This window comes from Myotis davidii, unplaced genomic scaffold (genome assembly GCF_000327345.1).
Source record: "Myotis davidii unplaced genomic scaffold, ASM32734v1 scaffold210, whole genome shotgun sequence".
NCBI classification, from domain to species: domain Eukaryota; kingdom Metazoa; phylum Chordata; class Mammalia; order Chiroptera; family Vespertilionidae; genus Myotis; species Myotis davidii.
Window position 1 is genome coordinate 217,795 of NW_006282396.1, and position 12,259 is coordinate 230,053.

Genomic DNA, 12,259 nt, shown 5'->3' on the forward strand with positions numbered 1-12,259 from the left:
CACATCCCCCCTCCTCCTACTTAATTCCATGGATGTCACCCGCATCGCAGGTTTGAGAAAATGATCAGTGGCATGTACTTGGGCGAGATTGTCCGCAACATCCTCATTGACTTCACCAAGCGTGGGCTGCTCTTCCGTGGCCGCATCTCAGAGCGACTCAAGACAAGGGGAATCTTTGAAACCAAGTTCCTGTCTCAGATTGAGAGGTGAGGATTTCGGTCCTGGAGTAGGGTATGGCCATGTCCTCTTCATGGACAGACACGCTGCAGGTTCTATCAGGGCGTGGCTTACAGACAGGTCAGTTTAGTTGCTGGCACATTCATATCTGTAGTGTATATTCCAAGTACCTTAATATAGATAGATATATTGATATATAGATAGATAGATTGATATATATTTTATATAGTCAATATATATTATATAATCCATAATATGTATTAATATATATTATTGATTTCAGAGAGAGGAAGAGAGAGATAGAAACATCAATGATGAGAGAGAGTCATTGATTGGCTGCCTGCTGCATGCCCCCTACTGGGATCGAGCCCACAACCTGGGCATATGCCCTGACCAGGAATCAAACCGTGACCTCCTGTTCATAGGTTGATGCTCAAACACTGAGCCACTGCGGCCAGGCTATATTTCAAGTGTCTTATGGACAGTTGTCATTTTAAGGGGAAGCATAACATTCCCATGAAAAATTATGCTAAGCTGGTATGAGCCCCTGCAAAGTCATATTGGGTCTCAGGTCAAATATCAAAGTTAGAAAGAGACCTGCTCATAAGAGGCAAATCGGAATGCACAGAGGAAGAGAACCCATTAAAGCGCTTAGGCATGGCCGAGGGTCTTCCTGCCTGCTGCTGCAGTAAAGAGGCACCCGGGACTGGTTGCAGGTGGCTCGTCAGGCAATGCCGAAGGAGGCCGTGTGGTGACTCATTATAGCAAATCCTTCCCTCTCCAGTCTAATGGCAGAAGAGTCTGCTCTAAATTAGAACAGTGAATTTCAGAGCCCTTTAAAATTTAATGCTCTGTCATTACTCTCAGGCGTATAGAAAAACAGGAACCGACATGAGTGGGGCCTGAGGCTGTGTGCACATAGAAAGGACATATTCTACATGTCTGCTCATGTAGATGACTCCAGGGTCCTTGAGTACTGCCCTTTATACACTAGGGCAGTGATGGCGAATCTATGACACGCATGTCAGAGGGGACACACAAACTCATTTTTTTGGTTGATTTTTCTTTGTTAAATGGCATTTAAATATATAAAATAAATATCAAAAATATAAGTCTTTGTTTTACTGTGGTTGCAAAGATCAAAAAATTTCTTAAATTAGAACAGTGAATTTCAGAGCCCTTTAAAATTTAATGCTCTGTCATTACTCTCAGGCGTATAGAAAAACAGGAACCGACATGAGTGGGGCCTGAGGCTGTGTGCACATAGAAAGGACATATTCTACATGTCTGCTCATGTAGATGACTCCAGGGTTCTTGAGTACTGCCCTTTATACACTAAGGCAGTGATGGCGAACCTATGACATGCGTGTCAGAGGGGACACGCGAACTCATTTTTTTGGTTGATTTTTCTTTGTTAAATGACATTTAAATATATAAAATAAATATAAAAAATAGACGTCTTTGTTTTACTATGGTTGCAAATGTCAAAAAAGTTCTATATGTGTGCAAATGTCAAAAAATTTCTATATGTGACACGGCACCAGAGTTAAGTTAGGGTTTTTCAAAATGCTGACACGCTGAGCTCAAAAGGTTCGCCGTCACTGCACTAGGGTTTATTTTCTTCCTACAATTTTATTTACATTTGTTTTGTAAATATTACTCAAGTGGATTTCAGACCCCCAGGGTGGGGGAGTAGGAATAGAACATGGATCTGAAGTTGGCCAGTGATGCTTGTCTTGCTGACCCATGCACAGCATTGGGAGAATGGACGTGAGAGAGCTTTGCAACCGACAACTGCCCCATGAGCGTTATCTTGTCTTTGTTTTCTCTGAGTGAGTGGAATACCTAGACGGCGAACTTCCTTTCGTTTTGTGTATCAGAACCACGGTAGCTGTAGTAGCATTGCTGCACCTCATCTAGGCCAAGTGGCATAGGGAGCTGTTTCTTCGTGTTACAGCTGCACCCAGGAAGAGTGTGTTGGGTCCCATGGGATGAGCTCAGACTAGGAGCCACCTTGCAGGGCGCTGGCCTTCATACCAGCTCCTGCATGGCCAGGCTCCTGACCCCTCTGGCACATGACTAACCACCTGCTGTCTCCCTCCTACCCCAGTGACTGCCTGGCCCTGCTGCAGGTCCGAGCCATCCTGCACCACTTGGGGCTCGAGAGCACCTGTGACGACAGCATCATCGTCAAGGAGGTGTGCACCGTCGTGGCGCGGCGGGCAGCCCAGCTCTGTGGCGCAGGCATGGCCGCCGTGGTGGACAAGATACGAGAAAACCGTGGGCTGGACACTCTGAAAGTGACAGTGGGTGTGGACGGAACCCTCTACAAGCTCCATCCTCAGTGAGTGACCACACTCCCTGCCCATCTTTCTCCCTCTCTCTCTGTTCGTGATGGTTGAAGGCCTCTTTCACTGAGTAGTTTTAAGAACATAACTCGCCCAAATCTCAGAGGTTTCGATCTTAGCCCTCCACTCGCCTGCTCTGATGTAGAATTTGGGCATTTCGCTAGTGGCTCCACGCCTGTTTTCTGATATGGACTTTGTAGTAAGTGTTTATTTAGTACACGGTAGCTGTCATTCTTTTCCTCATTTAAGTATCCCTGGGTTTCCAGCGTCACTTCACAGGGTCTCATCTCTGCGACACAGGGCAGTCGTGACTAAGGTTTTGTTCCTGTCTCTTCCCAACCTCCAGCTTTGCCAAAGTCATGCATGCGACAGTGAAGGACCTGGCTCCGAGGTGTGACGTGTCCTTCCTGGAGTCGGAGGACGGCAGCGGGAAGGGGGCGGCCCTCATCACCGCGGTGGCCTGTCGCATCCGCGAGGCTGGACAGCGGTAGAGTCCCCGGAATCTCGGCAGGGACTTCCTCTGGTCCCCATCTCCCCTGCTTTAAATTGAGATGCCATCCCCTGTGTCAGAGACAGACTCCTAGCTCGTCCTTGGCAGAGGGGACCCTGCCAGCCTGCGTTTTGTCTCCGTGTGTCCTCACTGTAGAGCTTGGTGCCCACACCTCGGCCCTCCTAAGAATAATGCCATTGGAAGTACAGATTTGTTCACATTAGTCACAACCATTCCCCTTGGTTCTCTTAAAACTTAGAACAAATTTTAACCTTTAGATACACGCTCCCCTCTCCCCCCACCACCAGCCAACTTCCAGGTCCCTGTACAATCCTGCAGGGTGGGGACACTAATGAAAAAATACTGCTGCTTCACCTTGAACCCTGGCTGCTTCACCTTGGACCCCGAACATGGTATTTCTAGGTGGAGAACATCCCCCAGCACGGAGGTTGGCACTGTTTCTCAGAGACCTGGGAGGTCTCCACTAACTTGAGCCTGGTTCTCCCACTGGCAGAACATGGGGGAGGGGAGGGGCGCCATGGAGGGAAGTCCTGGATGGCCATGCGAAAGCCCCTCTTCAGCCTCATCCGCAAGCATGCCCTGGTGGGTGGCTGTTCCTGGAATCGGAGCGTCCTGAGTCTGAGCGTGCAATACCGAAGCCACGAGCTGACACGTCGTGCGCATGGACTTGTCGCATCTCCTTGTGGGGTCACCGGTCATCCATGGGCAATGGACCTTGAGGGGAGGGTGGGGGACTTCTTGGTCTGTTTTTAAAAAACGTTTCCTACCGAAGTGTAAACACTGTATTTTCGTTTTAACTTATGTTTGAAATTTATTTAGTTCTACAAAGCACATGTGCTTCCTCATCTGGATACTGGATGTAATGATCGGTTGTATGTATGTATTTATATGTTAGTTTGCCATGTATATAGATACACGGGTCTCCTCAGACCTGGCCTGCTAGTAGATGGGTAGTTAAAGGATGGAAAGAGAAGATGCTGATTGGTTAGTAGAAATACCTCATTCGCCTATGGGAAGAGAAGGGAAGCTCTTCATGGTGAGTGAATGGCCAAGCAACTCCCTCCCGGTTCCTCCTTCTCCTGCAGACTCTGGAATGTGGAAAGCAAGGGAGAGAGTGAGGGAGGCTGGGCCTGTGGGTTGAAGAAATCCCAGCCCTAGCTGCTCTGTAGGAACTTTCCTGGGGCAATATTACCCGGATGTTAACCAAAGGACTCAGACTCATTGCTTCGGAACCTTTACTCTTAAGGCATTCGGTAGACTTTAAAAGCTCTCTAACAAGACAAGAGAAGCCACCAAAAACACTTTTAAAGACAATTGTGCCTGACAGTTGATAACAAACCAAAATAATGAAACAATGGAATGAAGCCTCGGGGACAGCACTTTGGAGAGTGGTGTCCTAGCAAAATTGGGTTTGTAAGTGTTTTATAAGGAACGTGTGGAGGGTTTCTTTAGCCGGAGCTGTTTTTACACAGTATTTATTCCAAATTGCTGGGGGAAGCAGTCTGAAACCTTTCATACGCTCCTCTCCAGGAGTGAAGGTAATTCTGAATCCTTAAGCCCACTTCATCCCTAAAATATGAGCCCCACACACATTGAGCCTGAATACTGAATTATAAAGAAGGAATGGCCTTGCAAACACTGCGGACTAGGACACAAGGTCAGGACAGAAAGATGGAAGAGACAAGTTTCAACGGCACCCAATTCTTGCACATTTATCAAATTTGTATTAAGAACAGTGTCTAGGTTTGTGTGTCACTAAAGGATGCCCAAGAAATAGAGATGAACTTTAACCTTTAAACTGGACAGTTAGACTTCTTCTAGGAAAGTGCTCATTTTTTAAAGGTCGAGCTGTGTGTGGCTATGAAAGATGTGTGGTGGGCTTCCAAAAAGGAACACTGGCAAGTGCGCTTTGTGTGTCTGTGTTCCCACAGCTAGGTGACCGTTCCTTGCTGATGCTGCTCTGCCTGATGTAAATACAGGGACTCTCAATCTTGGACTGGGATGTGAATAGCAGATCGTCTCAAATCCTCGAGCACTCGGTCTAGTGAAGATGTTGTTGCGTACCATAAAGAATTAGTTGCATTAACAATGTGACGTTAAGTATTATTAATAAATGTTAACATTTTTCAAAATACTCCATGTGTGATTCATGAGTATTTGTAAGAGGGCAGTCACATGTTTGGGGCATATAAGTACTTCCTGGCCAGTATGAATCATGTATGGGTGTCACGATTTTGACTGCATGTCCTTGGACAGGTGTACACATGAAGCAGGCAGCTTCGCCAGAATTAAATGACCAAGTTTTATTCCAGGGCCTTAAAGCGGATTGCAGTTCAGGAAACACTACCAGCTAAAACCCAGAGTATTCTGGAGAAAAAGAAAGGTTGAGAGTTTTTATAGTAAAAAAAGCACACTCTTGAGAAGAATCAGTTCTGCATTTTTAGCTTCCGGATGTCTTCCAGATACCTGATGTTCTGGACAATGAAATAATCCTTCCTAACTTCTTCAGAGGGTTATCTAGAGGATTTATGTATACCCAGATGTTGATGCACAAATGAGAGTTCCAAAGTTTAAGTTCGCAGGCTACTGAAGTGAGATGAAACCGATTCCTCATGTCCCAGCCGCTCTGATGTAAGCGGTTTTGTTAGCTTGCCTATAGGGACTCCATTCTGCTTCTTCCCTCTTCCCTCAGAGGCATGTGGCCAGGACTTGGCCCTGACCCCAGATATTTCTCTTCCCAGAAACGCAGCACTGCAACTGGAAGATGGGTTTGCCTGGCCCCTCTGTTTCAAGCACCATCGGAGAATTACAGCTGGCCCTGACGTCTACAGTTTAAGCAGTTTGTTGAGATCTAGCAGAACCCTCCGAGGTGCTGGCTGCTTTCTGCAGGCCCGTGTAATCCACACCCAGGAGAGACAGCCCTGACATGAACATCTAAAGAGCACTTGCCTTTGTGCTCTCCCTACCAACCTTCCTCGTCTCCCTAATATGCAAAGCACAAACCTGGGAAATAAATTCCTCGCAAGTCCCCAGAGATGCCCACTGACATTGACATGGCCCTGCTTGACTGACAATCAGGGAGGAAACTGACCAAGGGTAACAGGATGCTAGAGATAGCTGGGGAAAAAAATTGGACCCTCACTAGTGGTGAAAGAAATTAAAATGAGACCCTAGTTTTCCAACTTCAATTTGGAGGGTTTGAGGGAGCATTCTCATGCTATTGGGGGGAGTGCAAATTAGTACAATCATTTAAGAGGGAAAAAGGCAATACACATCAAAACATGTTTTGGATAATTTTTTAGAAATCTGTGCAGAAGAAATACACATAATTGGAGACTAAGATTTGGCTGTAAAGGTATTGACTACTGTACGATTTTTAATAGCAAAAAGGGGGCACTCCCTATGATGGATCGGCTTATTTTGTATCAGTGTCAAGTTAGGAAGACAATCCACTTTATTCAAACATGTTAAAATAAGGACTTGGGCCCAGCTGGTGTGGCTCCATGATTGAGCATGGACCCATGAACCACGAGGTCAGGGTTCGATTCCCAGTCAGGGCACATGCACAGGTTGTGGGGCATGTATGAAGCAGCCAATCAACGATTCACTCTCATCATTGATGTTTCTATCTCTCCCTCTCCCTTCCTCTCAGAAATCAATAAAAAAATAAAATACAACAGGGACTTGGTTATATAGGTGATGGAAGAGCTGAGAAACCAAACACTAGAGAAGCACCCCAGAGATTAACATCAAAAAAGCCACTTCTACCAAAACTGGTGGGACCAGAGTCCAAAAGCTGGGGAGGGGATGCAGGAGCTGGAACCACAGAGCAGGAAGGGGATGGTTAGAAATACTTGAACTCCCTCTCACTCTCTCTCTCTCTCATTTTCTGGAGGGTCTCCTATGGACTGAACCTAGCAGGACGCCAGCTGGCAAAGGGAATCTGGGAAATGTAGTGCCTGTGACTCAGAGCTGGCGGGGGTGGGGGGGGTAGGGGGGCTGAGTAATAAGTAACTGGCATGTATCCTATAAAACGGTGGTATTGTTTTAGAAGAATATTTAGTATCACAGGAAATGTATGTCACAGAGCAGTATATTATGATTCTGTTGTGTTTTTTTTTTTAAATTAAAATACATGACATGAGGTATAATGTGTTTCCCTGAACGTCTCTCCTTGGCTTGGCTGGACTGTGGGCATGAGGAAGCCTCTACTTTGGTGGCAATGGCCTCAGCCCTGTTCCTCAGCAGCTGCCCTTCAGATTTTCCTTCTCTGGGAGTTGGGCATCCAGCTCCTCTTGGCCTGCCAGCCTCAGTCCAAGGCCGCTCAGGGCAGCTTTGGGCCGCCATCACCGCAGAGCCCTGAGGAAGAGCTGCTCTCACAGTCTCACTGGGGCCCCCTGGTGGGCATAGACCCTTATGTTGCAGAACAGAAAGAGTTCATGCACTCAGCGCTAGCAGAGCCAAACACTGGACACAGAAATATTTGCTATTTTATTCTGAGTGGTTTTGTTAGCCTGAAGATAGGGACTCCGTTCTGTTTCTTCCCTCTTTCCTCATTGGCCTGTGGCCAAAACTTGGTCTTGACCCCAGACATTTCTCTTCCCAGAGACACAGTACTGCCAGAAGCTAATGCTCAAAAGCCCGAACTCCCCCATGGCATGTAGATCACAGACTATAGAGGGCAAAATAACAGACACTGTGGGTTAGGGGTTTGGGTGGTGCCGGGGGCTGATTGGTCGAAGGTGAGGTAAGGATAATGAATAATTTTTGCAGGCCTTGAAGATAGTTCCTAGGTTTTTCCCAGTGTCCCTCTGTCTGGTCTCATGGGAAAGTAGGTAGAGGGTGGTTCCACTGTAGGGCTCAGGCAGTGAAACATAACTTAGGTCAAGATGTTATCCTTAGCCTGCCAGGGGCCCCGACCCTGTGCCCATTAGTCTTACTGTCTTCTGCTGCCTGGGAGGTTGCTGGTTGTCTGGAGGGCGTGTGGGGGGGGGAAACTGCTTCTCTAGAGGCCTGGTGCACGAATTCGTGCACTGGTGTGGAGCAAGTGGCCTGCCCTGATGGGAGCCCCCATTTGGGGTGCGGGGGGGGGAGGGCGTTGGGAGGTGGGGTCAGCCAGGGCGAGGGGCCACAGTTGTTCCAGTCATTCTGGTCATTCTGCCATTCTGTCACTGGGCTTTTATTATATAGGAGAGAGAGAGAGAGAGAAAGAGAGAGGATTTCTAGGGCTAGGATTTAAAACTAAATTTAATTGAAGTCATAAGGACCCTTGGTTTCACTTCATGCGGACAGGGCACTTGGAGGGAATTGCAGTGTATAACTTAACCCTGGTTTCTGCACCAGAGACCCTCAAAGCCCTGGGCCTGTGCTCAGAGGTTTCCCTGGGGCTGCCTCCCTGCCCAATCTTCCCCTCCTCTGTGGGCCCCTCACCACTAGGTCCATCATTTCCTTCAAACAAATGGACAGCTCACACCCTAGTTGTGTGCAGCTTGGAAATAGCTTTTCACGCTTTTGCGGAGCCCCCCAGCTCTTTCGGCTTTTCTTTAAAAAAAACCATTTTTTATTATTATATTTTTATTGATTTCAGAGAGGAAGGTAGAGGGAGAGAGAGAGAGATAGAAGCATCAATGATGAGAGAGAATCATTGATCTGCTGCCTCCTGCATGCCCCCTACTGGGGATCGAGCCCCCACCCCGATCATGTGCCCTTGATTGGAATCAAATCTGGGACCCTCGGTCCTTAGGCCGATGCTCTATCCACTGAGCCAAACCAGCTAGGGCAACTTTCGGTCTTTTTTTGTTGCTTTGTTTTCTTTAGTTTGGGCCTGAGGTGCAGAAGGCTAAATTACTCATCCTCCTCCCCAGTTGCGGGCATTTTCTAGTTTTGACAAGAACCTTTCTTGGTTTTTTATGTTCTTACTGCCTTTTGTCCTCATTCCTCTTTCCCATTTTCCACTCGCAATCTGCAACCCTGTCACTGTGTAGATGTGCAAGTTGTTTGTGTCTTTGTGAGGCATATATTGTTTCGTGTACATGTTTTTTAAAAAATTTACAAAATGCTATTGGCTAAAAGTTTTACTTTGTGTCCCTCCCCCTCCCCTCCCCCGCAACAAGCATCATGCTTTGAAAGACTCCTGGTGGCTGCTGTGTGCACATATAATCCATTACTTGTCCTTATGGCTTATATCTCACCGTGTGGGTGCACTGTTTCTACCCACGCTCCCAGTGATGGACAGGGGGATTGACTCGGCTCTGGCTACACAAACATAATCACAAGAGCATCTTTGCACACATCCCCTTAATCATCTTTGAGATAATCTTGCTGAGCCTGTACCCAGGAGCAGGAGAGCTGGATTATAGGTTGGGTTTTTGCTTAGTCTGACCCCTCCCCCTCCTGCCGGAGTACTCTCTTAAAAGCTGCCCCAGTCACCTATCCCCCCACCCCCCAGCAGCAGGCCCTCTGGTCATGCTTGGCATTATCCAGCTTTCTCACTTTTATTAATGTCTTGAGTGTAAAGTGAGGTTGTATGGTTGTTTGAATTTGCATTTCTCTAATTAACTAGGAGTTTGAGCACCTCTTCATGTATTTCTTAGCCTTTTAGGTTTTCTTCAGTTTACTGCCTGTTCGTAATCTTTGCTGATTTTTCAACCTCAGTTCTTTTTCCTTGATGATTTTCGAGAGTCTCTCCTTAGGTCTAGATATCAGACCCTCACTGGCCTTACACATTCCATGAATCTTTCTCAATTGTTACTTTTGTCCATGGCATCGCTTGTTGACCAGGAATCCTTCCTTTTGATGTAATCAATTTCATCAATCGCTTTTGCTTTTATAGTTTGTAACTTTTGACCTTTTCCACTCTTAGCCTGCTAATGTTGTCTTCTATTAATTTTATTTATAGTTTTATTTTGTGTTTTAAAGGGTTCATGTAACACCCTTAGGGAGTCCATCTTTAATGTCATATCAGGTAGGACCCAGTTTCATGGTGTTTTTTCATGCCATCAGAGTTAGTCTGCCCTTGCCCACTAATTCTGAAATACAATATTAGGTTCGAAAGGGTCAGTTTCTGAGTTCTCCTTTCTGCCCCATTCGTCTCTTTTGTTTATTTTGAACTAGTAACAGACTGTTTTTATTACCTTGACTTTCTAGTGTGCCTTAATATCTAGCGGGACAAGTCTTCCCTTTTTTCTTCTCAAATTCGACTATGCTATGCATGGCCCTTTATTCCTTTATGTAAACTGTAGAATATGTTTATTGAATGTCTGAAAAAAATCAGCTTAAATTTTGGTTAGAGTTGCAATAGATTTGTCGATTTTGGGGGTGGAATTGACCTTTCTTGTGTTCACAAGAGCATAGAATATCTCTCTGTGTAGTTATATAATCTTTTTAAAATATTTATTTTTATTTATTTCAGAGAGGAAGGGAGAGGAAAATAGGAATAGAAACATCAATGATGAGAGAATCATTGATCAGCTGCCTCCTGCATGTCCCCTATTGGCACTCGAACCTGAAACCTAGGCATGTGCCCTGGTTCATCCGTCAATGCTCAATCACTGAGCCACAGTGGCCAGGCAGTCATATACTCTTTTACGCCTTTTTTCAGAGTTTCAAAGTCTTCTCTGTGGAGGGTTTGGGAATTCTTTGTGAAGTCCATCCCCATGCTGTGCATGGTCCTTGATTTTTGTTGTATTGTCTGATTGGTTACTGAAGGTTTCTCAGCCTTGGCACTGTTCACATTTGGGCCAGGCGGGTGGGGGAGATAAGCCTTTGTTGTGAGGCTGTCCTGTGCATGGTAGGATGTAACAGTATCCCTGGTCATGCCCATCAGGTGTTAATTGTACCTTTTCTTCAGCTGTTACAAAAAGTCTTTAGACATTGCCAAACGTCCCCGGGGGTGGGGTTGCCATATACAATATTGACACCCAGTATTTTGTCCCAGATATTGCATGGGATATGTTTTACTAAATATTTATTGCTTCTCTGAAATTCAAATTTAACTGGGTATCCTTTTAAATTTTATTTGTTAAATTTATCAACCTTACCCTTAGAGGCAAAATTGTTCCCTGGTTGAGAACCTTTGGTGTAGAGAAACATTAGAAATTTGTGTAAGTTGATCTTATGTATGATGACCTTGCTCAATTTTATTATTAATTGTAGTAGGGCTTTTATCCTGTTGGTTTTCTATATAGATGATTATTATATTTTTTATAATCTCCTTTAGTCTTTACTGTGATGAAGAACACTGATTCGTTCTCTCATAAATCTTCCTTTATTGGTGGAATAAACTGTCTTTTAGTACACTGATCTTGATTTGAGCAGCTGTAAATTTAATAGGTTAGCACAACTACTTCAAAGGGGTTGTTGCATTATTCTTTCATTTTTGTTGTGACTGTAATTGTTCCCCTACCCTCTTGTCATTGTGTATTTGTATATTTCAACATGTAACTTCTTCGCCAGCTCTTTTCTTGATCACTCTTGCCAGAATTTTCTTTCATTCACCTTTTTACAGAATTAGCTTATGAGTTTTGTTAATGTTTTTGTTTTTTCCTTTCTTCACTTCCTTGATTTTTGCCTGTATTTTCCTTCTTGTTTCTTGAACTTGCTTTTTTCTCCTATTGCAACTTCTTAAGTGGACTGTTTAGCTTGTATTTGAAGTTATAAACGTCCGCACATCAACTGTTTTAAATCCTACAAATTTTGATACATTGCCATGTCAGTGTAATTCTAAGTAATTAGTAATTTGGTATGTTTTCTTTCTTTTCCACTTCTCAGAATTTAATAGTCTCTTATTTAGTTTCCAGTAATATGTTTTTAAATGACTCCTTTGTTACTCATTTCTAATTTTGGCATGACAGTCTGAGGACACGGTCTGTTTGATAACATTTAAAAGGATACCCAGTTAAATTTGAATTTCAGATAAGCAATAACTATTTAGTAAAACATATCCCATGCAATATTTGGACAGAGTGACATTTGCCACTGTAGATCATGTGGGTGACCCGCTCATCCTTCCAGGCCTCCCGACCCGCCCTGTAAAATGAGGGGATTTAAGCTCTAGCCCAGCTTGAACATTTATGTTCTGTTATTGATCTGTAAGCCCCATCTGCTGTTGGAAATCCTGGCACCGCAGGCCATGGCCCAGGCTCAGGTACCAGCCAGCATCGCAGAAAACCTGGCAAACCTGGAGGGAGAGCACATCCCACCCATGGGGGCAGGGAGGGGGGAG

The 12,259-nt window shown here is 45.1% G+C and overlaps 1 protein-coding gene across 1 annotated transcript in view; it reads left to right on the forward strand.

Moving 5' to 3' along the window:
* Positions 1 to 5,170, forward strand: part of HK2 (hexokinase 2) — a 64,896-nt gene extending 59,726 nt beyond the window's left edge. Inside the window, exons 16-18 of the mRNA XM_015559272.1 lie at positions 33 to 206; positions 2,288 to 2,521; positions 2,872 to 5,170. Coding sequence (XP_015414758.1) covers positions 33 to 206; positions 2,288 to 2,521; positions 2,872 to 3,016 — 553 coding nt within the window. The 3' untranslated portion in view covers positions 3,017 to 5,170. The remainder of the gene's footprint in view (positions 1 to 32; positions 207 to 2,287; positions 2,522 to 2,871) is intronic.
* Positions 5,171 to 12,259: the final 7,089 nt, after the last annotated feature.